The sequence below is a fragment of the Cariama cristata genome, unplaced genomic scaffold (assembly GCF_000690535.1).
Source record: "Cariama cristata isolate BGI_N322 unplaced genomic scaffold, ASM69053v1 scaffold5186, whole genome shotgun sequence".
Taxonomy (NCBI): Eukaryota; Metazoa; Chordata; class Aves; order Cariamiformes; family Cariamidae; genus Cariama; species Cariama cristata.
In genome coordinates, this window is record NW_009621493.1 from 53,517 (window position 1) to 80,760 (window position 27,244).

At 38.2% G+C, this 27,244-nt stretch overlaps 1 protein-coding gene across 1 annotated transcript in view; it reads left to right on the forward strand.

Annotated features, from left to right (window-relative positions):
• OCA2 (oculocutaneous albinism II) overlaps positions 1-27,244 on the forward strand; it is a 170,448-nt gene that overhangs the window by 48,087 nt on the left and 95,117 nt on the right. Inside the window, exons 9-14 of the mRNA XM_009701983.1 lie at positions 5,663-5,734; positions 6,589-6,654; positions 7,746-7,802; positions 8,829-8,953; positions 12,537-12,675; positions 21,849-21,981. Of these exons, the coding sequence (XP_009700285.1) occupies positions 5,663-5,734; positions 6,589-6,654; positions 7,746-7,802; positions 8,829-8,953; positions 12,537-12,675; positions 21,849-21,981 (592 nt within the window). The remainder of the gene's footprint in view (positions 1-5,662; positions 5,735-6,588; positions 6,655-7,745; positions 7,803-8,828; positions 8,954-12,536; positions 12,676-21,848; positions 21,982-27,244) is intronic.

Sequence of the window (27,244 nt, forward strand, 5' to 3'; positions counted from 1 at the left end):
GGAGGAGGGTGAGGAGGTGAAACATTAGCTGCCATCACCAGCTGAAGGGGAGGTATGTTGCTATGCCTTCACTAACTGGTACTGGTTAGATGGTCTCTTTAATAGAGGTGAGCATGAAGAAAATCAAGCAAATGTGTCTGGCACCATTGACCTTCATTTTCTGCTGCTCTGATCTCATCTGTATCTGACTATATCCTGTATTTCTAGTCTATTGGTTTATATTCTGTCCAAATTGTACAATTTGCCAGAAGTAAAGCAATTTTTCATGAATTGAGAATTTGATGCCATCCAGCTTTGAAGTGGAGCTATTGCAGGGCAGAGTTCAAAGTATTGCAAGGCTGTTTTCATCCTTGTTTTCTGACATAAGTCCAAATTTTCAGTTATGTTGCTTGACAGAAGTAGGAAAAATTACCTAAATTAGTTAGCTAAATTACCATTGTTCTTCTGCAAATTTCAGTTTTGATCTCAGCTTCTGATGCCAGTTTCAGGCTTTGGCATTGATTTTCCAAACCATAAGTGGATCAAATATGTGTAACATGAAAGACTAAAGTTCCATCTGTATCCTGCTAAACCAGCTGGAACAGTCCAAGGCAAAGCAGACCACCAAAATTTATAAAGTATGTGACAGCAAATGATAAGATAGTCTCCATCAAAGGATCTGACTGACAACACATTTCCAGAGGCAGTCAGGCTAATACTGTCTTGATTATCTTTAGGAAAACCAAATTCTTTGTCTTTGAAAGAACCCTCTTCCACTGCTGAGGATATCTTCTTTTAACCCACTAGACCCTTATTAAAACATAAAAAGGAATAGGTATAAAACATAAAGTCAGGAAAAAAGCTATCCTAGAGCAAATTTTACTGTCCTCCTCTCCCTCCTTCTCCCCTGAGAACAAAGAATTGAACTAGAGACTTTATAAAGTCTAAGAGGGATTTGCCTGTTGATTTTATAGGGGAGGTCTCAGCTACTCTGGAGGTAGGTGGAAAATGCATAAAACCCATATGTGGATATAGGCTTGGGAATAACCGTGTTCTGTTGAAATGCAGCAATGCTGACACTCTATCAAATGAAAATTAATTTCTCAGTAAAATAAGTAGTTTAATGCAACAGGTTTCACTGCAGAAAAAAATGGGTAAGAAATGAATGGAGGCTGCATTTGAAACTTACATTATCATCACTGACAGTCATCTTTCAGCTGCCATTTATCACTTACAAAGAAGGACTTGTGGAAATAATATGTTTGGTATGATGTATCATTTATCAAATATCTTCAGAAACACGTTTTAGAAATATGCGTGCCCTGGATTTCAGCTGGGAAATGTATGCTCTGAAATAGCATACAGGTCATCATTCAATTGGCTTCTAAATAATTTCCTTTTACCTCCAGGAGCACTGTACAAGGTAAAGTGTTTGGAATTTTGAATCATTTTTATAATGATGCTGTTGCAATCTACCAAAAGATTTAATGAACTCTGTGCAAACATTCCGGAGCACTTTCAGATAGATAAAGAAATTTAAATCTGGAGAAGATCTAGGTTGTCTAAATCCAATTTGCATTATAGCTCTGGAAATGTATATTTTTATTAATATCAAACACAAAGACTATTTTTCCTTATCTTTGCCCATTCTGAATTGACCCCATAGCATGACGCTATGATGTTGCTATCACCACATGTGCATTGTTGATGCTATTTTTAAGAGCCTCCATTGTTGCAGCTTTGGATGTTTTCATTACTTATATAAAATTCTGAAATACCCATTCCCTTTTTTGGAATCTCTTCAACCCTCAGCCTAGTGATATCCTGTATCAGTGAGCTCTAAAACAGAGTTGTGCATTGTAAAGAGTGAAATCTGGGCTGCATTTGTTTCCAGTAGCATCTTGTGCTGAAGCAACTGTACCTTTGTAAAAGGCAAGCACCATCCTTTGCTATTTCATTAAGTCAGCACTGCTAGGCATTCTTCAGACAAAAATAAAGGTGATGTTGATGGTGAAGATGCCCTTTCTGCAAAGAGATTATAAGGTTTGTAGTTGGGTTGGGAGGTAGGGAGCTCTAGCATGCAAACTGATAGACTGAAAGCTTTGTATCTTCCCTGTCTATTCTGTCTTTTTTGTCTCCATGACCATTGCTTGTTTTTTTAAGAAACCCTTCTAGGAAATGAGGCATGGAACTTTTATAATAAGTGCATTTTACAGAGTGTGCCAAAACTGACTGAATCATTGAAATGTGGGGATCCAGTTGTGGGATGGAAGAAATAAGAGTGAGAAGAAAATACAAGGTCACTTTGACGTGTGGTTTTGACAGAATAAGAAGGGCTGGAGAGGATGGGAGCATGAGAGAAGGTATTTATGTGCAAGAGAGTAGAAACAGAAACACAGATAAGATGCAAGTTGGAGAGAGAATGAAAGATGAGACAGAAGGAGAGCTGTTATGAGATGTGAAGGATGGAAAGAATTTTAGTGATGGTTTTTGTCAAAGGAATGAGTACTGTGTAGCTGAACGGTGGTCCAGGCAAGAGTTTATCCGTGCTGGGAGATGGATTTTTGAAAAAGAGGCATGAAATAGAGAGGAAAATGTAGGTACCATGATGAAATCCATAAGAGATATTGACTACTGCAGTGTCTTTGATGAGGACACATTACACTAAGACTTGTACCTGAGTTTGGTTGCCCTTGCTACTGAAGTAACTTTTGGTCCACCATTTCCTTCTGCTTCCGTTCCTAGCTTGTAAAATGAAAACTCTACCCAGTCAGGCTGCTGCAACCCACCCAAATTTGTGATCTCATGGACAATTCCTATTTGAAAGAGAAACTTGTTAAGAACCGGGGTTCTTTCAGTGTAACTGTCTTTGCTTACTAGAGAATACACAAAGGTATGCACTGTCTCAAGCATGAGAAGGATCAGATGAATATGGATGATTTCTCACTTAATATTTCAAAATGTCTTTAGATTCAGAATTCCACCAGATCTCTCAGCTTTCCTGGGGTTAAATCTCTGTATAATTTTTTTCTGAGCTCTTTCAATTCTGTACCTGAGCTTTTATGGATACACTCTGAGATTCATTCTGAAATGATACTCATCCTCCTGCCAGGCTTCAAAAGGGTTTGAATCAGATCCCTACTATTTTCCAAAAGAATAATAATGGAATTTAACCTAATATAATGCCCTCCAAATGTGTATTAGTGAAACTGTTGTTCAAAGAGTGTCACAGCTTACAACCTGCATCTCTTAATTTCTCCATTCGTAAGCTTTTAAAAATGCCTTTACAAATATATTATTTCTTTGGGCTTTGCTTTATGTGAAAAGAAAATTAAAGACCAATCCATTCTTTCCTAAACCTCTCCAAATCTCAGCTTTTGAGTACTTACGTGTCTCAGAGTTTACGTAAGTGTGCTTTCTAGGCTTTATGTTACTGTGTAACTTCCACTTGATAGTTTGTTGGAATGAAGAGTTGTACATTTGACGAGTTTTTTGTAATAGAGCTTTGCATCTGAATAGTCTTTGTTCATTCTTCAGGTTGTACTTTTGTATATCCTTGAAAAATCACCAGGATGAAAGATCTGACAAATGACTCCATTTGTACAGCATTTCCCCCCCCTTCTTTCTGCAGAAATTGAAGCAAATTTCACCCATAGGTGACAGCAAACTCTTGGAAACTGAAAATGCAGTCAATCCGTGTATGCGATTAAGTATACAATGGTGACAGCAAAAATGCTTATGTGGAAATAGGCAAAAAATCTAAAGCAAATCAAATCTCAGAAAACCCATGATATCTTTCCGAGAACTGCAAAAGAGCTGTCTAACATGGGTGGTGATTAGATGAAGAGAAAGCCTCCAGTCTGAGGAGAGCTTACCCTTGAACTTACTTTGCCCTGGTAAGCAGCTGATCCCCTTCCCTAACCAACACCTCTGCTTCATCTCTTTTCTTGGAGAGAACTGTAAGGTCAAATTCCTGCACCCTGCCATCAGCCACAAGAACTATCGAACATTATCAAATGCTCCCCACCTTTGCAGAATCAGAGGGGCCATAGGTGTGTGTTCATATCAACGCTCTGAAAGTGGAAATCAAAGATGAAACAGTGACTTATCACAGATGTTTCTGTGGGAGCTGTAATCTGTGCTAGATACTTTTAGGTCATTAGGACATAAAAACCTTGGTCTGATCTCCTGCTTTATCCCTGTACATAGGTTGTTCTCCAGTGCATTTTGAAGAAAAAAATAGGAGGAGGAGACAGATTTTTCTTTTAACTTTTAAACAATAGGATTAAATTGCTTAGTTGTTTACCATTGCAATTAAAAGTTTATGTTCAAACAGAAAAAACAAACCCAAATCTTTCCTTTTTTCTTTTCCTTTACAAGCAGGCAGGAGGGCTTTGAGATGTCCACATCCTATTGTTTCTTATCAGCAAAATATTTCTTATGAAATTAGCAGGAAATGAAATATTTCTAGACTGCCTTATTTCTTTCTCAGAAATAATTCTGGCTTGTGTCTGAATAATATTTAAACACATTAATAGTAAATACTGTTAATTAGATTCGGTCTTTTGTAGTGTGATTTTCATTAATTACATTCTTGCTTTGACTGAGTTATTTTACACAATCTATGATTTTCCAGACATGGTGGATTAAATAACTACAAATGAGCACTTGGAGGAAAGAGCACATTTTCAGGGCATGTTTGCTTTTGTACTTTCTCCTTGAGAATTTTAAGTGCAATTTATTCATTAGCTACATAGACGTGGACAAATGTCCATATACTGTAGTGATTGATGCAGTATTAAATGAATGTGGTCAGAAGTTTGACTGCTATTTTCAGATGCATTACCTGTATGCTGGAGAAACATCAGAGATGGAGGAGAAGCACTGCTCAAGGCTGGGTTAGTCTATACACAGGCGCAAGCAGTCTTTGAGGAACTGAGGAGATTGCGGCACAGGTCTCCAGCAGATTTTAGCTGAAGTATATGGCTTTCTTAAAGCCAAAACACTTTGTGGAGAAAATGCTGATGAAAAAAACCCACTTTATGGAGGAAAACTCTGTGTGTGTGAGACAGAAAGCAGGTGTACAGGCTTGACAGATCTATCTGTGCCCCACAGCACAAACTGGACCTGGAAACTCAAAGTCTAGTATGTTTGTGTATGTATAGGATACATCTGCCCCAGGTCTGAGCTATTTGCTTCGGAATTGCTTTGTAGACATTGGAGATGACCAAGCAACTATAAAGAATGAGGTGCATCACCTCCCGGGCATGCATCTTCCTATGGGCTGTGCAGAGAACAGGACTAGGCTTTTCGATCCTTAAGTTAGGGAAAAGGAATTGCTTTCCTTCTTGGGTCACCTTTTGGCATATATAAGAAACTGGTGCTGAAGTCCCTTCTCTGCCTTGAGATCAGAACTGAGACTTCCTAGCAGGGTTTTGCACAGGCATGACTTTTTTTTTTTTATTATTTTTTTAAAGAATATCCTATAGTGAAGCAAAGTAATCAGCCATTCTCTGGTCAGGTCTTTTTGAAGTGGGATGGGTGGAATAAGGGGAAAAAAAAACAAAACAAACAAACCAAGAAAAGAATCAACTACAGGAATTTTTATCCTTTTCCCTCCTCCTTTTTAATAGTAAGGAGATGTTTAGGGGAGTCCCTCCTTAATTCTTATCCTTTGTTGCAGATTGTTCACAGGACCCTTGCAGCGATGCTGGGCTCTTTGGCAGCTTTAGCCGCCTTAGCTACTGTTGGGGAGGTAAGTTATCAAGCTGTAAGCGCTCACTTTGTTTCTGGGTATGATATCATAAATTTCCGTGTTTGCCCTCTTGTGACAGGGCACGTGACAGAGCAGTGATTTTTAAGAGAGAGAGATGGCAAGACAGATACTGGGATGGGGGAGCATCTTGGGGAAAACAAGACAGCCTAGGGAATAGACAACAAGAGTAGAAAAAAGTCAGTGGATGCTATTTTGTTCTGATTTGCTGGAAGCTGAGTGCAACCATTCTCAGCTTAATTCAGAGTTACTTTAACACTGTTATTTTCAGTAATGTTAGGTTACCAAGCAAACCTGAGTGGAAATACATTGCCTTATACTACCCTGAATAATAACACCTCATGCTTATACCTTCCAATCCTTTTGTTTCCCCCCTGCTTACTCTTAGTTGATACTTAGTGAAACCTCTGATTGGTTTTCTGTTTTTCTTGTAACTGGTTACCACATCATTGCTATGCTCCCTTAAATTCCCTCCGGTTTGTTCACAGGTGAAGCGATATGCTTTTTTTCTGTTACCAAAAGGGAAAGTGGGGTGTACCATATAATTCGGTTATCTTTTATTTCTGTAATTCTGTGTAAGGAACTAGATAAACCAACAACCTAATGTAGGCTTTTGATAATGACCCACTTAGGATGCCAGCAGTACTTTGAATTAGTAATAATAATAATAGTGGTAATAATAAAGGGTCCTTTTTGTGTACCTCATAGGAACACTTATTAATTTCCATCATAGCTTATTTAAATGGTTCATCAATTAAGTGGAGTTTATATTTCATAGCTAATCATGAGTTAGGTGTTTTGTGGCATTCACTGGTAGTTGTATTTTTTGATTTCAGAGGCCAAGTATGATCAAAGTGGTGGAGTGGATTGATTATGAGACATTGGCACTGCTGTTTGGAATGGTAACTAAAACATATCTTTTACTCTAAGTGTGCTGAAATAATCACACTCAATACAGAGGTTTTTCCCTTTAAAACATTTTGTTAATTGTACTTTACTGAGACATGTTATGATGAAAGGCCTTAAGGGTTTTATCAAAAAGGGGGATTATCAGACCTCTGAAGGAGCCTTTTGAAAATCTTGAGCCTTTTCTATGTTTTTAAAAATCTGTAAAATCGTGTTGATAACATACTAAAAACATCCTTGAGGTCTATAAATGGAAAGACCTGTTTAAGTGCCAAGTATTCTCACTCTCATTTATCTTGTTAATTTTGTTTACTCAAAACTTTCCTCAAACACACTCTGCTGGAAAAGTGGTTTTCTTAATCTTAGTGCTCTGCTTGGAGCCAAAAAAAACCCAAACCAGAAATGGAGGGGAAATATCTGATTAGATTATAATCATATATTACTTTAACCACTCTGCCCAGAGCTATTTATAGTAAAATGAATTGTCCAAGTGCTATTAAACTCTAACACAAAGTATACAAAATACAGAGACAAAATTACAATTATCTGTTGTCATTCTGAGTTTTTCTTATTTCCTGACACTGCTCCCTGCTCCCTGCCTTCCCCACAGAAAAAGAAAGCAAAAAAAAAAAATTTTAAAAAAATATCTGTCGGGAGCAAAGATGGAAGGACAGGAAACCTCGCAGAAATGTGGGAAAACGCAAGTAATTCTTGGAGCTGCTATCCTCTGCACTCTGTAGAGCATTACTGCAGAAAGCAAACACAATTATTGGCTTTTCTTGATTAATGACATAAGGGAGATACATTGAGTACTTAATGTATGATACCCACTTAGTCACCACAAATAAAATTCAACTAGACTGATATGACATTTACAGACTGTTTATGCTGAGAACTAAATTTCACCATATGATGCGTTAATAGGAGATATCTGGCAGCTGTAGTGGATATCCTACTATGAAGGTGATCAGATTCTCAGAGCTGTGTCAGATAAGAAGGACTTTTGTCAGGATCACCAGCTACATTGCTTTGTTTTTGTGTAATAATTCAGTTGAAAGCTGTTCTCTTTTTCTTCATCTTTTGGTAGATGGTTTTAGTGGCCATATTTTCAGAGACTGGATTCTTTGACTACTGTGCAGTAAAGGTAGGCGTGTTTTGGTACTCTTTATTATTATTGGATTATCAAGTTAGTATTTAATCAGATCTGTTACACCAAGCACTATCTTTGAAGAACATTTCTTAGGCCAGTTTGTATGTGTCATGTTAGAAGTGACAGCAGTCAACTTGTAATTTTGAAAAATCTCATAGGGATGAAAGGAAGCCCTTAAGGCAGTTCTGTTTCTACAGGAGAGACATAAAGGCCCCCAGTAGGGTACACAAGCATATGGACAATATAAAACTGAGTTATTCCATTGTCTTCACCAGGACTGCAGTTCTGCTGTGACTGAAATCTGTATTTATGCCTGGCATTGGGAGAGAGGAAATATGGGAACTATCACTAGCTTTAAAATCATACATGAAAAATGACCACAAACCTTTACACAGTAGCAGAACCAAAGATTACATGAAAAGGGTAATTCTGATGGATTGATTGTAAAGCAAGTACTACCCATCATGAGGGACTCCTTCACCTGCTGCAAAGCTTAATTTTCTTGAGAAAGGTGGAAGGAAGGAAAACAAAAGTGACAAGGAGGACTGCTTTGAGTACAGAACCCTAAACAAAATATGAGTGGACACAACCCCTGCCTACGTAGATGCCCAGACCATGTAGCCCTGGTTGTGCTGCTCTGAGGATGGGGAAGGTGTCCCAGCATGTGGAGGGGGTGGGAGGTCTGAACCACCTTAGTTCACCCAGGCATGCAGGCAGAAGATGGGGGCTCAGCCTTGTTCCTGCCGCAGACTCCCTCCATGCCTGGCAACGGAGCATGGAGTCTCTTCAGACTTGTTTCTTCCTCTACCTAATGGAAACGTTTACCCACTTCCATGAAATGTTTTCTTGCTAAATTAATTAATATGGGAGAGGGTGCTGCTGGAGGTGCATGGAGTAGTAAATGCTCTGAGCTCACTATTGCCTCATCTTTGGTGAAGTCGTTTTATCTGTCATTTTTTGAAAACTAAGCTGGAATGATCTATTCCCTTAATTTTGTTTCTATTTGTTTGGTTTTATTAGGCTTATCGATTCTCTAGAGGCAAGGTGTGGGCCATGATTACGCTTCTGTGCCTCATTGCTGCAATTCTTTCTGCATTTTTGGACAACGTTACCACTATGCTGCTCTTCACTCCAGTAACCATAAGGTACTTTATTGTTATGGTTTTGGACTTGGTCTTTTATAGCCAGTGATTCGTAGTAGACGTGTGCAAAATGCTTGCTTGGACTTTTTTTGATCATCTAAATGGAAATCAAAACTTCAAATGCTCCTATTGTAGTAGGATAAAGAGCTAACATTTTCAAAGGGGTTGGTTGCCTTTTCCCTTTATGTTAACATATCTGAAACCAGTTATACTGCCTTGGCAGCAAAGTATTCTGCTTTGTCTCCGTAACTGAACTACAATAACATATTGCACCAAATGCTCCCCCAGCAGATGAAATATTTTTCCTGTAAGGAGGGAGAATTTTTTAATTAAATCTGCTTTGTCCTTTACTGTCTAATATCGATACAATTTTGGATAATAATTTATGTTTTAGTGAAGTTGTTATCCCTTCTACTACTAGTGACAAATAAATTTAAAAAAATCTCCAGATTTCAACTAAAAGCTTTGTTTTGGAATATGTGACTCTGAATTTTCTTCCTGCTGGTGATCATGACATTGGTACAGTCACTGGTTAATTCCAGAATTTGAGATTAGATATTTGGAACTTTTAATAGATAACAGTGAATTTAATTACTTCAGAATTCTGTAAATTGATAACACATGATTTGCAAATACATTTAATCAATGTGTGATTATAAATTACTGTTTAATCCGAATTTCACCTGTGTCTGGCCAGGCAAATCTGGTTAATCCAGTTCCATTTTGGAAAGATCTAGTGCGTTTTTAAAATGATCCTGAGTGATATAATGCTTGCAGTCATTATCACATTAAAATACACAAAATTCTATTAAGATATGCTCCCACTTTAAAATGTAGTGTAAAGCAGTAAAAACCAATTTTGCAAGTGGAATTTATTCTAGATTAGGAAACAACTGGGGAATGAAAGCTCCATTTGTCTTCTATTCGATTGTATTTTAAAGAGATCACTTTGCTTTGCTCCAATCAATAATTTCACCTCTGGCAGTAAGCAACACTGGAACTGTTAAACACCAAGTTTTCTTTAGCTGTGTTGCAGAATATTTTGAATTAGCTACAATTGCGAATGGATTGAAATCCAGACATCAATGCACCATGAATTACTGTTCACAGGTAGAGCTACTGTAGCATTTATTCAATTTTCAAAGAAACGTAGAATAACCCAGGTTGGAAGGGACCTTGAAAGACCATCTGGTCTGACCTTTCATGGGAAAGGGTGCCTAGATGAGATTATCTGGCACCCTGTCCAGTCGTCTCTTGAAAACCTCCAGAGAAGGGGACTCTAACACATTGTTGTTCCAGTGGTTGATTGTTCCCACCATAAAAAAAAAATTATTCTTATGTTGAGATGATCTTTTCCAGTGCAACTTGTACTTGTTGCCCCTTGTCTTCTCCATGTGGCTTCTTGTGAAGAGACAGCCTCTGTCTTTGTAACCACCCTTTAAGTACTGGAGTTTCATACTAAATGTATATTAAGTACTTTAGTTTTATACTAAATAAATTTGTAACATTGAAGAAGGGGAAACTCAGTATGTGGGAAACATTTGTATTTGAATCACTATCAGAGCTAAAATAAAATTTTATCTCACCTAGTAAAACCAAGTAATTGCCTATTTCCAAAAGGTTCATGCTGGGGGTCAATTTTTGGTTTTATCTTACTACCACTTTCTTCAGCCCTTGTCTACAGCTTCACTATGTTGCACTGCGCTGTCATTGCCATGGAGATAAAGCTTGCAATAAATCCTGCTGACTCTATGAATATAAGGATTTATATTTCCATTAATAAGGCGTAAAACATAATACTTGTTTCACTCTGCATTTTGTAGTAAGCTGATAAAAAAAAAGAATAACTACCCCTTTTTAGCTATAGTTTATTTTCAAGTTACTTTGTTATTGGGAACTGGAAAAGGCTAATGGTTGTTCACATTGGGAATTATCTAAGTAGGGTAAGTAAACTGAAGAAGTTTGATCCTACCATACAGCTAACACATTCTGATGGTTTTACACTTTGGGCTTGGCCTTTCTGGGCACACATCAGAAGTTCTTCCTTCTAACTGCACTAGACCTATCAAAAAGAAAGAATCACGAAAGGAAAATTAAGATTATATCTTGAAACATTCGGAAATCAAGGAGTGATGAAGTTAAAACTACAATTGTGGTCTTGTACCACAATTGATATGATTGGGCCAGTTGTACTACAATGTACATTTTAAGTGCATAATTTTATGCTGTTGGGGAAATAGAGTATTTCTGCACAGTTGTTTTGTTCTGGAGTTTTTATGCGCTGACATATGTGTCATCTGACATGTTTTTTCTGAGTTTTAAATTGACAGTCTTGGTGACAGCATAAATGTATCGAGTTAAGCTTTTGTGCGACACACTCTTTTCTCTTTGAAATATAGGTTTTAATAATACAGACTTAGGCTGAACAGTAGAGCTCAACTCTTCCTTCAGGGAAACGTGTGACAGCACTAGAGCAAAAGCAATCCTGAGAAAACATTCTTGCTACCCTCTCTTTCCCCCATCCTGTATTAGGTAGACTGGGCAGTAATTTAAGCGTGGCCTCCATCTTTACACACTGGAGCAACATTTTGATAAGCCGTGAGCAGGAAAGCAGTTGTTTCTTATTCCAGAGTGCTTAGGTGTGACCTGAACTTTCAGCCTTTAATACCACAGCCCAAGTTTAAAGTCAAGTATGTACTTCAAAAATGAGCGGATTGTGCAGATCTGTGCGTAAATGTAATTTGCGCGAGTTGAAGTAATCTCTGTGAAGATTACTGTGTGTAAGTGGGCTCTGAGTTGAAATGGATCATGAGGTTACTGAGTCAATCCCAGTATTTGCTAGAGGACTTTAAGATGCTTCTTATCAAAGACGCATTTTACCTTTTCTTATTAAAGAAGCATCTTACTAAAGAAGCATTAAATATTTTTGAACTGCTAAAAACATTTTGAGATATTTTTAATAATGAGGAATGTGTATTTTCTACTGTTGTTGCATTACAAATAGAAATACTAATGATCTAGCTTTAGAGAAGGGGAAAGAGAGGAACAGAATAAGCTGGATAAACCCAGGCTGAAAGCTGAGGTCTCTAACAGATGATTCATGGCTAATTGGCAGCCTTGCAGTCCTCTACCACTGCTCCCCACAAGAAAGTTAATAACTGATGCTGAGTGCAGAGCCTGTGGTTGCCCAGAATAGTTTTCCATAGGTCAGTGTAGCCTGGGATCCATGGTTTAAAAAGTTGTATGATGCTGAAAATTTGAAAAGCTACTTTCTGTGTAGTCCAACTCTTGTAATAGTTGATTACTTTTAATGAAATGCTTTTTAAAAAATGCATCAATTTTGTAACCCTTAATTATTGCATTATAAATGCAAAAAAATAGATCATTTTTATATTTATATTGCTGTAATTACTGTAGCACATATAATGTAACACAATTAAAACAATATACACACACAAAAATATTATGTTTAAAATCCTGCAATTTTTCAGTGAAATGACTGTATTTTGTAAATTTTATTAATTTTAAAATTTAAGGTAATTTAGTCATTGGACAAGAAGCTAATTTCATTCTCTTTATACCGCAGGCTCTGTGAAGTACTTAATCTTGATCCTAGGCATGTCCTGATTGCAGAAGTAATCTTCACAAATATTGGGGGGGCTGCCACAGCTATTGGAGATCCTCCAAATGTGATTATTGTTTCAAAGCAGGAGCTGAGAAAGCAGGTATGTACTGCAAGCTGTTTGGCTATGAAAATTAAGTACTGATGTTGACTTATGCAGGGTTGAACTTTCTCTTCCCCAAGACAGCCATATAAACAGAACATAATCCATTTTTTCTGCCACGCTATTTCTTTCTTAGGAGGACGATCAGACAGAACAGAGTGATCTTTTGGGGACAAAATTGTGATGAAGAATAGACTTTTTGATATGGACTGAGAATACCGGTTTCCTTTTTTTTCTGTTGGTGGTGGGGAGGGTTTCCTTGTCAATGGCAAAGTGAAGAAAGAAGCAAAACAATGGAGGGCTGTAAAGAGAGGGCAGCAAGTTGGAAAAAAAGAAAAATGTGAAAATGAAGATGAAAATCCAAAGGTTTTTTTCAGAATAAGCTTTCTCTCAAAAGTTAAATATATTGAGAAAATTTGATTCCTTTTCAGAAATTTCAAACCAGAAATAATTGTCCATACGCAAAACCCCACAACGTGAGAGGCTGCATTGCCCTGTAGACCCACACTAGACACAACTCCGCGGCAGGCAGAGACTTCGTCCTTCACTACAGCCCAAAGAGATGTGGGGGGTGAGAGGAGAGCGAGGTTTCCTCCCTGGCCGCAGCTGGCTTCTGCCTCCTGCCAACATTTTGATATCCCCAGGCTGCAATGATGGATTTTAACTTCTGACACTTGGCTCTTCTCTCATTTCATTTTGCTGGTTGACTGGTGCCAAAGGGAGGGCTACGGTGGCTGGTGCTGGGTGGGACTGCAAGACTCCAGACACCTGCCAGTGGGACCATCCCAGTCCCACCATCTCCCCCTACCCACATGTCCCCCTCTGCCCTGTGGACAGGCAGAGCTGCTGCTGGTGGGTGTTCGTGTTTGCAGCCTTGAGCTTCTGCATGGAGCTGGCATTTTTTGTGAGTTTTCCATGCTTTTGGATATCCCTACCACCCCTGAACAGGAGGGCATCAAGTCCCACTTCTGCCTCTGACACTGTGCTCCCCGGTACCCTTTGGTGCATCACCCATCTCTGCTGACCGGTATCCCTTGCTGTGTCCACCCATCTCTGGTGCACTGGGGGCAGGAAGGAGGCAGTTTGCTCAGGGTGCAAGGGACAGCCCCTCCTGGGATGGGGCAGCTCTGCTGTCCTCCTGCCCCTGCACCACCACCACCAGCAAGCAGCATGACAGAAGAGGCGGTAACATAACGGGCACGTCCATAGGGACACCAGGCATGTGTTTTCTGTTTTGGCCAGATGTCATAAACCCCCACAATAAATAAATCTAAAGGAATTCAATGTAGCATATGGGCTAGTGTGAAGGTACCTGTGCAAGTGAGATAAGGGAATTGTAGTATAAAATTCTAGTGTTTTTTTTTTTTTTTATTTGGAGTCAGTTATGTTTCTATTGCAGTATCAAAAAAGGATCTCTTCTAATTAACTGAATACACTCTAATTAATTAAGTACTGTCCAGGTTGTAAAATGTCTTTGAAAGTTCATAGCATTTAATAAATCAACTGTTTACCTTCAAAATATTTGAAAAGTGCTGCAATTAGTTTGGATGATGACTTTGGAGATTCTGTAATATTCCTGGCTGAGAATCTGATAGCTAAATATTACATTTTAAATATGAAACTGTGGAACTGTTTAAAATTTCTTTTCTAAAAGAGAATAATTAGTACCTGCCATACAGGTAATTTTCCTAAATACTCAGAAACTCATCATCTCTGTAGAAACTTTAGAAGTGACTATAAACATAGGAAGCAATTAAGCAATCACATTGAAAGGAAACAATTTTACATTTCTCTTGAATGAGATATTGATAATTTTAGGATGTATAGATACCCTAGCAAATGTGACGTTATAGCAAATTCTGTATTTGAAACAAGCACAAAAACTTTCCAAATGTTTTCCCTCTGGATTGTTTTCCAATCTTTTGTTGCATCACAGAAATAAGGATGTAATAAAATAGATCAGATTCAAGACAACACCATGGGACTTGTACTGTTTCTTTCCTATATTCTCAACTGTTATATCTATGTATATAAATAAAAGAGGGTCAAAGACCTGTCCTTGGCTCTGAGGCTGAGTGGCATGGACTGGCGTACGTCCTCACTGCTTAGGGTTCACCCCCACTAAAGGCAGTTTGCCTGGGAGAGCACTGGCAGGAGCAACGGGATAAAGGCAAGAGTGAGGGCAGGGAGGGAGCTGGACCATCTGGCCTCCTGCAGTCTGCACTGTTGGACTAATAGCTCCATTCCTAATTTTGTCCACCTGCTCCAGCATGCTCTCTTTTGTTCAGAAGAAACGTAGACGTTGTCTCGTTTCTGAAATGCCTTCTGGCAAAGGCTGCTGTGAGGAAGGGTTATATGATCAACCACAAATCTGCCTCTGAAATACATGGGGTACCAAGTAAAATTTTTTTTTTTTTTTTTTTTTAAAAGTGTTTAGAGGTAAAAGTTCTTGAATGCAATAATGGCATTTTGGAAACAGCACTTCATGCGGTGTTTTTTGTAGTATCTATTATGATGTTTTCTACAGAAAATACCAGGTTTTTACCTCTTTTTAGCATTATGGTCGTGTTTTTGCCATTCTAGAAAATTTTTCTCCTTGATATCGTCATTGAAATTCCACTTTTCATCCTCTTGCGTTTCCTATGCAGTGTTATTTTTGCATAGTAAGTACCGGAGTACTTGGACAACAGCCCCTGTAGGAGGCTGAATAATGTATTGCACTCTGTAGAAGACTGATTTTTCAGTTTTATTAGATGCGATCAGGAGGAGAATTTTAGCAATCTTCCTGAACTTTTACTGTTGCACATCAACCTCTAAAAGCAGCCTAGTAAGATATTATGCAAGCTTACACTTTCTCAGGAAACCTTGGTTTTTAAATCAATACTAAATAAAGTGCAGCCTTGTTACTTTGGGTGCTGTTACTGGGTTATAGCGTTAGAAGTGCTTTACTCTTTGTTTACTGTAGTGCTGGAGAGATTTTTCTCCCTAGGTTCTGGGGAAAGCTCATGTCATGTTAAGAATATTTTATTTAAAATATGTTTGAATAAATAAACTTTTTGTTACAGTTTGCTCATTAAAATGTAGGGATAAGTCTGCTTATTTGTCTTGAGATGCAAATGGATGCCAAAATGATTTTTTCTTTGTAGCAGTGGTTAATTTATAATACTGACATATTCCCTACCATTATGCCTGGAATCAGTGGAACATTTGCATAATAGGAGAGGAAGATTTGCTGTGCTCTTGCTTGTTCTTAGTTGGAGTTGGAAGAAATTTCACAAAATAGCATTTATGTTGTGATTTTAGGGAAGGAAAATGAGAGTTTTCATTAAGAGCAAAAGGAAAACTCATTCAGTGAATACAAAAATTTTTAAAATCTTTTTATTACCTTCAGAGTACTGCTACTGAGTCGCCATGGTTAGCAAAATTATATTTTTATCTTGAAGAGATATGTGCTTCAGACTTTGGGAACTCCATTTTTATATGCACAATAGGGCATGAACTGGTTCGAAATGGTCATTGCTTTCAGAAAGGTTAAACATTAAGTCCTCTGTATTTGGGAGCTTCACAAGTATCTACAGTCACACCTTTGAAATCAGAAGTTGCTTGTGCTGTAAGCTTAGGCTGTGATTACAAGTTCTTTAGTGAATGGATGGTGAATAGGTCTCGAGCAAAATGATGGTGTGAACATAGTGTGCACTAGTGTATCTAGCTTTAATCTGCCTAAAAAAGGTAATGATAAGAGCAGAGGCAGTTTTAGCATGTGCTAGCCACTGGATTATATCCTCTTATTTGCTGTCTTTGTTAGTATGTGATAAAGCTTGTACTGTTATTCTGATGTTTGCTGAGGATTTGGGGATTTCAGCATCCCACTCAGAGTTATTCCTGCCGTTTAACAGGAATTCTCCTGTTCTGCCTTTTGGAGACTTTCAGTCTTCATGTTGAAACTTAGCATGATGTGATATTAGTTGATCGTATTTCATGAAAAATTGTGGTACCAAGGATATGAATGAAAGTAGGTAATTCTGAAAAATGGAAGAGAGAAAATCCTTCATATGAATCTATGAAGGTATTTCAAGGACTGGCAGATTATGAAATGAATTCCCATAGTTTACCAGGCTATTTTTGTAGAGTTTGCTGGATACAAGCTCATTAAAACTTTTAATCAATTTGTAGAACTCCTACCATTTCTGTCGATGTTTCATTGATTCCTTTTCTCAAGAAAAAGTGAAATCCTAGGTAAGGTAGGATGGGCTTATGGGTTTGTGGCTGATTTCAGTTTTTTTCCCTATCTCTGCACGTAGTAAGCATTAAAGAGTACAGTCCAAGACAAAAGAGGAGGTCTGTCAGTGTCTCAGGTAAGCATTATCTTCATGTAACTGTGTTGGACAGTCAGTGATTTCTGGCTCAGTCATGTCACGAGCAGTTCCCCCTGAGACAACGTAGATCTCAGTCACTCAGCTAGAAGGGATGTTTAAACCAGTGTAGAAATAATAAATTACTCTTGCTCTTCCTCATTTTATTAGTTTTAAAATATTAAGTAAAGGGCATTCTGGCTAGAAGCATAGTATTTGCTGCACCTAGCTATAATTTTTACTTTCTCTTTGCTCTAAAGTGGCAGACTTCTTCTGGAAATGTCTGAATTACCAGAAGTTAATTTCACACCTCCAAAAGCAATTAAAAAAAATAATCAGGATGACGGAAAGTTAGTATTTTAGGAAAATAGTACGATACTTCCTCCTGATATGAAATGGATATATCTGACTTTGCATTTAAAACTGTAAACCAAGGAAAGATGCCCACTCTGTTTCAGCTCTGAATCTGCAGGCAGTGGAACCTTTAGGCTGTTGTCTTGCTAAAACAAAATCTTTAGATTTTCTGTCGACTGGGGAATGGGAGAAATTTAACACCGTCAGTATAGCCTCAAGGAAGGGACATTTGAAGCGTGTATTGTATTTATCTGATGGATTGAAATCTCCTGGAAGAAAAATATTTCTCGCCTATTGTGCATGTCAATTCTATTTCAGTCTATCGTGCAGGAAAAAGAAAATCTTTATGAAAATGACATTTTGTTGTATGCAGCAGACATGTGGAGCACTTTAATGTGTTTTTACAATGCTGAGTCCTGGCCCCAGCAGTGCAGAGGACTCAGGAGGTATAAAATGTGTTATCCATAGCCATAAAGGGTATGAATGTAGGCTCTGTGGAGATGTTGCATGCCCTTTCTGGGGAGTGGGAAAGGGATGATGAAGTAACTGTGCCCCCGTCTTGGTATCCTCTGCTGTATCATTTGTATCTGCGGTACAATATAAACCCTTTAGTCTCTTAAAGTTCTCCAGAGGCTGCCAGTTGACTACTAGCTGCCTGACAATGTCTGGTGTGAAATCTGCCTTCTCCTTCCCTGAAAGCATATTCTGTGTGCTGTAGAGAAGCTGCTGCTAAGCACCCAGCCCAAAGCATCAGGGTGGGCAGCGGTCTGTGTTTCACCATGAGCCCTTCTGATGCCATCCACAAAAAAAAGTGCACTTGGTAGCCCTCTGCCTCCTCAGGGCTACAGGATACCTGTTGTCCAAGGCTGGCGATGGTCAGGATTCATTTTCACTCACTGGCTCTTGTGGATCAATGCAAGGAGGTAATGGGGAGGAAAGCCGGGAGCAAGGGATGGGAAGAGAATAGAATGCAGCCTTGCAGTATCACAGGCAAAACTGTCATGCAAGCTCTTTCCTGAAATAAGCATGTTCTGTGTTAAAAAATTATTTGTTTCAGCTGAATTGGAAAGCTGTTCTGCAGTATCGGCAGAGCCGCATGGTTTTTTTTTCCCCAGGGATCTCAGAGATAAGAAAGATCAATGGGGTGATATTGTGAAGTTTAACAAAATCCTGAATCTCAGCCCAGCTACTCTCTCTGAAAAATTTGGGTGAGCTCCTGGATAGATTTCCAAAAAAATCTAGTAGGCAATATTTTTCTTTTGTGATGGTGTCTGCAAATCACTTTTAAGGTTCATCTGCGTCAGCTCTGATGTCACAAAACTGTGTTAATCCTGACTTTTTTAAAGAGTATTGTGATCTCCATCTCATTTCAATTCCTTCCAACTATCGGTCAGGCTTGAGACCTCCTTCTTAACCTCAGCATTTTAGTTTGCCTTCTAGGTTGATGTGATTTTTCCTTTTCATAGAGAAATTAGTTTTGTGGGTTTCAAGCGACACATTTCTTGTGCTGTATTTTTTATTTGAGTCAGGCTTACCTACCTCCTTACTTACCTACCTCCTTCTTAACCTCAGCATTTTAGTTTGCCTTCTAGGTTGATGTGATTTTTCCTTTTCATAGAGAAATTAGTTTTGTGGGTTTCAAGCGACACATTTCTTGTGCTGTATTTTTTATTTGAGATGCTTCTGCATTGTGGCATTTCAGTAACAAAGCACAACTGTTTTGCTCTGAAATTGGTGTGATATTCAAAACATAGAGGCAAGTGACTGTAAATCTTTGCGTTTGTTTGCAACAAGCCACTTCCTTAAATTCAAGTTCCATTAACATGCGATGGAGACATCACATATTTAAACTCGAGAGTCTCCAAGGTTTCTTAGAGCTCCTATTTCTCTTTTTTATTTCCTACATTAGCAATTATCTTTATGCCTGAGAATTTCTGCTGGCATACTCTGGCTGGTAGCTGGCATCTGTCTTCGTGCTGTGGGCATATTGCTGCCAGCTAAGAAAAGCTTTGTCTCCACTGCAGAAGCAATTTTCCTGGTTCTGGTAATTCTGGTTTGAGTATATTCTGGCCACCTCTAATTACAGTATTGCTGCTCAACCAGCTGTTTCCCAGTCATTTTTGTTTTTCAGAGGATAAAATTTTTTCCAGTCAGATTTAGGCATTGCTATTTTGGCTGGTGTAACTTCAGTCTTTTTACAGCTTAATTCCTTCCAGCTTCCTGCCTTTCCTTAGGCCATTTTAGAGACCATACAAAACTGAATACTTATTTTGCATACTTCCTAACCTGTTTAATGGCACATTGTCATGCATGAGAAACTTCTGAACCAAGGGCACTTTAACTTGCTTTTAAGAATTCCAATTTTTCCGGTCAAAATTTTCTGATCTTTCTTTTTGGCTATAGTCTCTTTGGCTATAGAGGCAACCCATATATAAATTAGATTTATTGTCAATTTTAAATGTCTGTAATTCAGGATATGGACTTTCTATACTTTGGGGCAGATCTTACAAAGATTGAGCTTTTGCAAAATTTCAGTTTGGTGGTTTTTTTTTTTTTTTTCTTATTGCTATTTGTAAATTTTCTAGAGTTATGAATGTTGATTTCATCCCTCATAGAAATGTCTCCTGCAGCTCTGAATCTTGACTTGCTGCCCAGAGGCCAATCTTCCTGAGCATTTATAAAAATTGACTTGTAAATCTGTCTTGCAGAAATGTCAGACATTTGACTGACTGACCTATTATGTAGGAAAACCTAATGAAGGTATATTATTTTCCTTTGTAGTATCATGTTTTTCTCTCCGATTCTTAAATAATCTTATTCCAATTCCTGAAGAGTTGTCTTTCTGCTTTCATAAAAGAAATGGCAGTAGCTGTTATAATGAAAGACCAGTGAATGAACAGGTATACATTTTCATCTTTTAGTGGCTGGATAGAAGAGGCAAAGAATCTACTATTAAATAGCAACTAAGGACGATTTTCTTTAGCTCATAAGCTGAAACCTTATTTTTAATAGCATCAAATTCTAATGCTAGATCTGCATATTTATGCTTTGAGATTTATTTAACTGTCTGCAAACTATGGATTTTTTGCAAAAGACCACTAATCTTTACCTGGCTACAGAAGTTCTTTATGACTTTCATCAGTTTCTTGCGTTGTGTGTCTTTTTATTGTGCCCTGTGGTGCAATGGAGAAACATTTTCTTCCTTTTTTGAATTGGAGGCATTTCAGCTGCGACCTTACCACATAAATTTTTTTAGTAAGAGGTAATATAGAAGAACACACATTTAAGGTAGTAAGTCCCTAATAGTCTTAAAGCACCGGAGGTATTATCAGCTGATGATGCATGGGAAGCTGTTTTTAATATATATTGGCCTTACAGAAAGGTCTATAGGAAGCACATAGGTATTTGGTAAAAGGCAAGTCACTATAGAGACATAGAGGTGTGGCACAGGGAGATCCCATGACTTTCTAGAGTCTCTGGGAAATCACTGGATGCTCTGAAAATTCAGTTTGGACAACCTGAGCTATCCAAGATTTGGACCATGCTTTCTTCCAAATGTCACAGAGCTGCTCTGCTGGGATCACCAGTTCAGACAACCTCTGCTCTGTGAATATAAGACAGTTCCTTGCTACCAGAGTACTTGGATGTGATCCCCCTTGGAGCTTCACGGACAACTTCTTTTGGACAGGCTAGTCATGACTGCTTCAGAAAATCCCAGCCCAAGGGCTAAGCCTGATCCACTACAGTGTGTGTAATATGGAAGCAGGGAATAATAGAGTAATATGGAGAGGGGCCCTGCCTGGAGGTCATCTAGTCCAACGTCCTACTCAAACTTCAAAGTTTTAGGGCGGGTTGGCACTATTCATTCTCATTGCTTAAACCAGTAGCTTTTTAATATATTCTGCCTAAACTTTTTAAGAACCCCTTCATTAAAGGGTTTCGTTACGCAAAATGTAAAGAAATGTGTCCATTTATTAACCAGGCAGGAAAATAAACAGAATATTGACGTATAATATTTTTATTGTAAGAGAATATTTGTGAATTTAGATGAAATCCTGGTTCAGATAGAATTATTGTAAAAATCCATGTTGTCATCAGGTTAAAACAAAATCTGGTCATTAAAATTTAACTATTTCTGTGATTCAGTGTGATTTAAAATGAATTTACAGTGATTTAAGTGAAAAGTGAAAGTTAATGATTTGAGTTTTTTTTTGTTTTGTTGTCTATTCATCAGGAACACCAAATATATTTCAGAATAGCTCATAATGCTATTTTTAAGTTTTCTGAATTGTAATGTGGCTCATCTCCTTGAAACAGATGAAATACAGCATATACTGTACTTGGAACTTACTTTATTGCTTTATATTTATTATTGATTGCTAAAGTACATATACTGAAATACTTTTCCCTGTAGGTAATATAGAAAAATAACTGATTTTTAATTTAGGTTTTCATTTTTATTTCCAGGGATTGGATTTTGCAGCCTTCACAGGGCATATGTTTATTGGCATCTGCCTTGTTGTTCTGGTCTCCTTTCCTTTTCTCAGACTTCTTTACTGGAACAAAAAACTTTACAATAAGGAGCCGAGTGAAATTGTTGGTAAGTGTGAGCATAAAAACATTTTTATTATCGCTACATTGAATATGTGCTAAATAGGAACTGAATAGTACCTACTACAATGTTGTCCTCAGAGGGAAATGTGCACTCTCCTTCAGTCTCTGAATATTAATTTTTTAACTAATAATTTAAATTTTATTTTTAGTAATGATATTTTCTGACTTTTAGAAATAGATGTTTTACTGGTGCTAAGGTTGAGATATTGATATGAATTATTAAATATATTTCAAAATTTATAGAGGTATTTTGCATCATTTATAGCCATAGGCTTGAATACCAGGGTGTTCTGTATTGCAACAACTAATGTCTGCTCAAGGTACTGAGTTCACAACATAGCTTTAGAAATATCCCCAGTTTCCCTTATGACAGGCATAGTGTGCTGATGCATTCCCTTACTGCTGGTTTTCTTCCACCGGATTTTTTCAGCAATCTTTTCCTGGTCTGTGGTCAGTGAAGCATATATCACCAAGAGTAGAAGAACTTCCCAAGTTCTTTCCAGCTTGCTTCTGTAGCTCTTCCAACCCTAAGTTTCCCCAGTGTATAATTTCTATTATTTAGTAGGACTAAATCTAGGTCTTTTTTAGGTTGCTCACCTCAGTAGTCTCTAGAAGTCTTGGTAAAGCTCTTTCAATGGCTGTTGATTATGTCAGTCTCTTTTTATCTTCATGCTTTTATGCCTTTCTATTCAGTCATTTTGAAGTTTTCATCATTGTTCTCAGGCTTCTGTTTCGGTGGTGAAACTTAATAATAACCCCCAAATGTTCACATTTTCTTTACAAGGTAAGAAATAATTCAATAAGTGTGATTTCTTAGCAAGCTTTGTACAGAGGTAGCTGAGTACGGTTTCTTCCCTGGGACTGATGTCTTTTTCACTTTTGGCTGCAGTAGATTTAGGACCCAGGCTTCCATTGACCATGCAACAGATATTTTAATGTGCTGTATGACATCTCTGAACCTATGTGCATGGGGTGTGTTTAGCATGGGGAGGACAACTTTTGATATGGTTGATATAACTTGGCTCCATTTGTAATCTGTGGAGAAAGATAAGCTCTTCTAAAGACTAATATAGATATCTGCAGTAGGATAAATATTTTGCAGCCCCGAAAGGTTTACTTCTCTCTTTTGAGTACAAGGGGAGTCCAAGGTGACTACCTCAGTGGTAGAGATCTTCATGACAGGTAACTAATTTAGGCAAAATGAATACCACTTGTAGTGAATTGCCTTGTTCCAGGGAAAATTAGCTGTAGGAGTAGGATTTTATTAAAACGACAGAAGTGGCAGTCCTCTCCTCAGTGGATTGTACCATGCCTCTTGAATCCTATCTGATAGAAAGGTCAGAGAAGAGACTTCACTGCTGAGGAAGTTAGCTCTTGTGCAGACATTCAGTTTTGAGGGACTTCAGTGCCCATTCAGCACAAGACACGCTCAGCCTACCTGATCTTAGCTCTAGGAGCCAAAGTCTTTCCTAGTATTAAGAACCAACACATTTTTGTGGTGTTCTAGAGGTGATATTACCTAACTGTTCTCTAAGAGAATTAAGGAGCATTTTCCTTCTATATATTTGCTTGGTATGAGATACGCATTTTCATTACTGTGCCATTGTAAAACAGCTGAGGTTTTCTGCACCGTTAGAGATTTGATTCTGAGAGCAAGAGAAACTAAACAATTAACTCAGTCCCTGAAATGCCTAGATATTGCCCTGTGATGCTACAAATTAAGATTTTTCATAAAGCTACCGAGAATCTTCTTTTCCTACCTTCTCATACCAGGAAAGGTACTGCAAGAAGTCTTCCTTACCTGGTAAATAAATCTATTAACTATATACTTCTGGGTCAAAGAGAGAAAATATTTTATTCAGCGATAGGACACTGCTGGCTCACCTCCGTTTACACTACATCAGTTTGCATTCAAATAGCTGGAATTTTATCTTGAGTGCCAGGGGCCCCTCTCGTATGAAGACAGAGAGAGTTGGGGTTGTTCAGCCTGGATAAGAGAAGGCTCCGCGAAGACCTGATTGTGGCCTTCCAGTACCTAAAGGGGGCTTATAAGAAAGATGGGTACAGACTTTTTAGTAGGACCTGTAGTGATAGAACAAGGGGTAATGATTTTAAACTTAAAGAGGGTTGATTCAGACCAGATGTAAGGATGAGGGTGGGAGGCACTGGCACAGGTTACCCAGAGAAGTGGTAGATGTCCCATCCCTGGAAACATTCAAGGTGAGGTGGGACAGGACTCTGAGCAACCTGATCGAGTTGAAGATGTCCCTGCCCATTGCAGGGGGGGTTGGATTAGATCACCTTTAAAGGTCCCTTCCAACCCAAACCTTTCCATGATTCTATATCAAAATGCTAAATATAAAGCAAGTTCCTACCTGTGACTCAAGAATGAGAATCCTTTTGGGAAGAGATCATCTCTGGGAAAGGAATTATCTTTTTGTTGAGGAGGAAAGGAACCTCTGTAACCTCCCAGATAAAACCCTTTGTAATTATGCATCATTATAAAAAATGATTACTTTGTTGCCTGGAAGTATATTATCAAATCTTTGGTATTCAGCAGTTTTTTGTAACTTCCCAACTTTCTTGTTTAAAAAGAATTAATTTGCTTTTATTAATTTCTTATTTTCTAATAAAGGTCATACCTTCATGGACACTTCCATGAATAGCTACAGTTATTATATACTTAAACTATCTTTATAAGTGCCAGCTTGCAAGGTGTCTTGAGATAAGTAATATCTAAACAGTCAGAAAATTCATTCTGTCAACTAAGAGCAATTCTGGTCCTAACATAATAGCATTATTTTGTGAATATATATTTTAGAAAATAAAATTGTCATTTTTTTTTTCTCTCATCCATAAACTTTTAAAGCATACATTTTGGATTTTTAAGAAATGAAGTATGCATAACAATTTTTCATATTAATTTGAATAGTACAATTTATTCACTGACATAATATTTTTTCCAGTGAAACACTGTACTAGTGAAACACTGGCTAGCGTATTTTCCTCAACTCATCTCTTGGTAATCTTTATTACTTGCAGCTTCGTATGTTCAGATATAGCGGTCTCCTCATCAGTATACCATGTGTTCTTATAATCAGCTGCTCCTCCATTGCTGCAAAGCTAATCAGTAGCTGTTCAATTAGAGCAAATGCTGAAGAGCTACTCTTTCTATTGACATTTTCTGTGAAAGGGGAAGTGAAAGCAACCAATGCAGCTCCATTAGGAGGTTGCTGTTGTGGTCTGGATTTGCAGAATGTGCTCCAAGGTGCTTTCAGGGGTCCTTCCATCTCATGTTGCAATGATTCTGTGATAACTTCAAATGGCTTGTTTGAGGCAGCTGTTTTAATCAACTAAGTACCAGCCTTCCCTCACTCTGTCCCCAATTAGCAATTAAACAAGATATGTGAGACTTAATTGATATATTATTCTCCCCAGATTTTTTAACTTGCACGCCATATGCTTTAAGATTTTTTTCTGTTGCTTTGGGTTACACAGATTATTGAGAATGGCTAAGCACTAATTTTAAGAATAGACAATGCTATTATTCTGAAGATACATTTGCAGATTAATTTCAATGCTGTGTGTTACCAGTGGCTTTAAATTGTTGGCTTTCAGACTGAGCTGCAGTACCTGTGCAGCAGAAAAAAACACATGTTCCTTCCCCAGGAGCCACTATCTACTTGCAGTGGCTTGAAGCAGGGCATATTACAAAAGAAAAAAGAATCTTAAGAACTCAGCCATGAGAGAGAAAATCAAATGCTTTACAAGAATGAAGGTATATTTTGAGGATTTTTTTGAGTGTGACTTTAGGCTGATAAACCTGCACCTTGTTCTGTGTGATGCAGAAAAAGATGCTAGGGTTAGGGTAGTAAGCTGAGAAGGTTTAAAAAGTGTGTGTATATACTTTCCCCAAAGAATATGTAAGAGGAAATAAACTTGCTGTTCCCCCCCGTCTCCCGGCTCCAAAACTTGAAACCAAAGGTTTTACTTCCTTTAAGGGTTATCAATACATTATTTAACGCCTGGGACGCATGAAAATACACTATTACGTTTCTGCTGTCAAGCTGCAGAGATGTGGACCTCAGAGTTCGGGAAGGTCGCTATCTCCAGGACTGTGGGTGGCACATGGTCTAGTAACAAGTATTATTATTGCCATTTTTGCCAAAGAGGAAGAGCTTTCTCTTAGCACAACAATTTATTTGGCAGCAACTCCCCATTTCTCCCGTGTTGCTTGCTCTGGTTTCTGATTGTTTTGCGGGCCAAAAGAGAGACCCACTGTTGAAGCAGGAATAGTGACGGCAGAAGAGGGGGGAGCACGTTATTCTCTCTGGTGTAGCTCACTGTCTGCAGCAGCTGGGAAATTACTGCTGTGGTAGTGTGAGAGTCAGTATGTAAAGCCAGCAACAGAAGGGATTTTCTAATTAATCATAGTCATGCGTAAAGTGCTTAATGTGTGAAAAACACGGTGCTGTTTCCCACAACGTGAAATGTGGTAACCAGATGAGTGAGCAAATCTGTTTCTTTCTTCCATGTGGAGCTTTACAGCTGCTTCTCCAAGAGAGGAAAAAGGAGAGGAGGAGGGGAAAAAAGAGGTACAAAACCAGCAGTGAAAAGGTAGAAAGTATGGAAGAGGAAAGTACTAGGGCAGTGATAATTGAGGGTTGTTAGACATGTGCAACCAACAGGACTGTGCTACCTGCAAGATGTCCAGGCATTGTTCCTGGACTTACAGTATGTACTGTTCACTTGCACAGCCTTTTGTTTTAATACTGGGGAAGAACTACTGCGATGACTTGCAAGACAACCCCAATGCTGCCTCGGACAATTTGAATTGAAAAAAGTCCACGTAAGATAATGATAATGTCCAGGGTCACAAGGACACTGCAGGGCACAGAAGGGACCCAGGGTAAGGTGTTAGGTAGCATCAGTACAGGTGCGTGTGCTGTTCGGGGTCAGAGAACAGTCCTTTAATTAGTAACATATTTGTAACCGTAGGAACCATTTCTTGCTAGAATCAGTGAGAGGTACATCAAGTACCTAGCTGGATTCAGTACGTTGACAAAACTCAATCCTGAGGGGCATCTGTACCTATGTAGGCACTTTACTAACTACCAGGAAAACATCATTGGTGTTTTAATGTAATGTTGAAAGTAGTGGGCTGTCCTCACTTGAAAGTTGGTTCAGGTGCAGAAACCAGCAGGCAGATTATGTAGAGAATAATGTCCAAAGAAAGGAATATTTCAAGA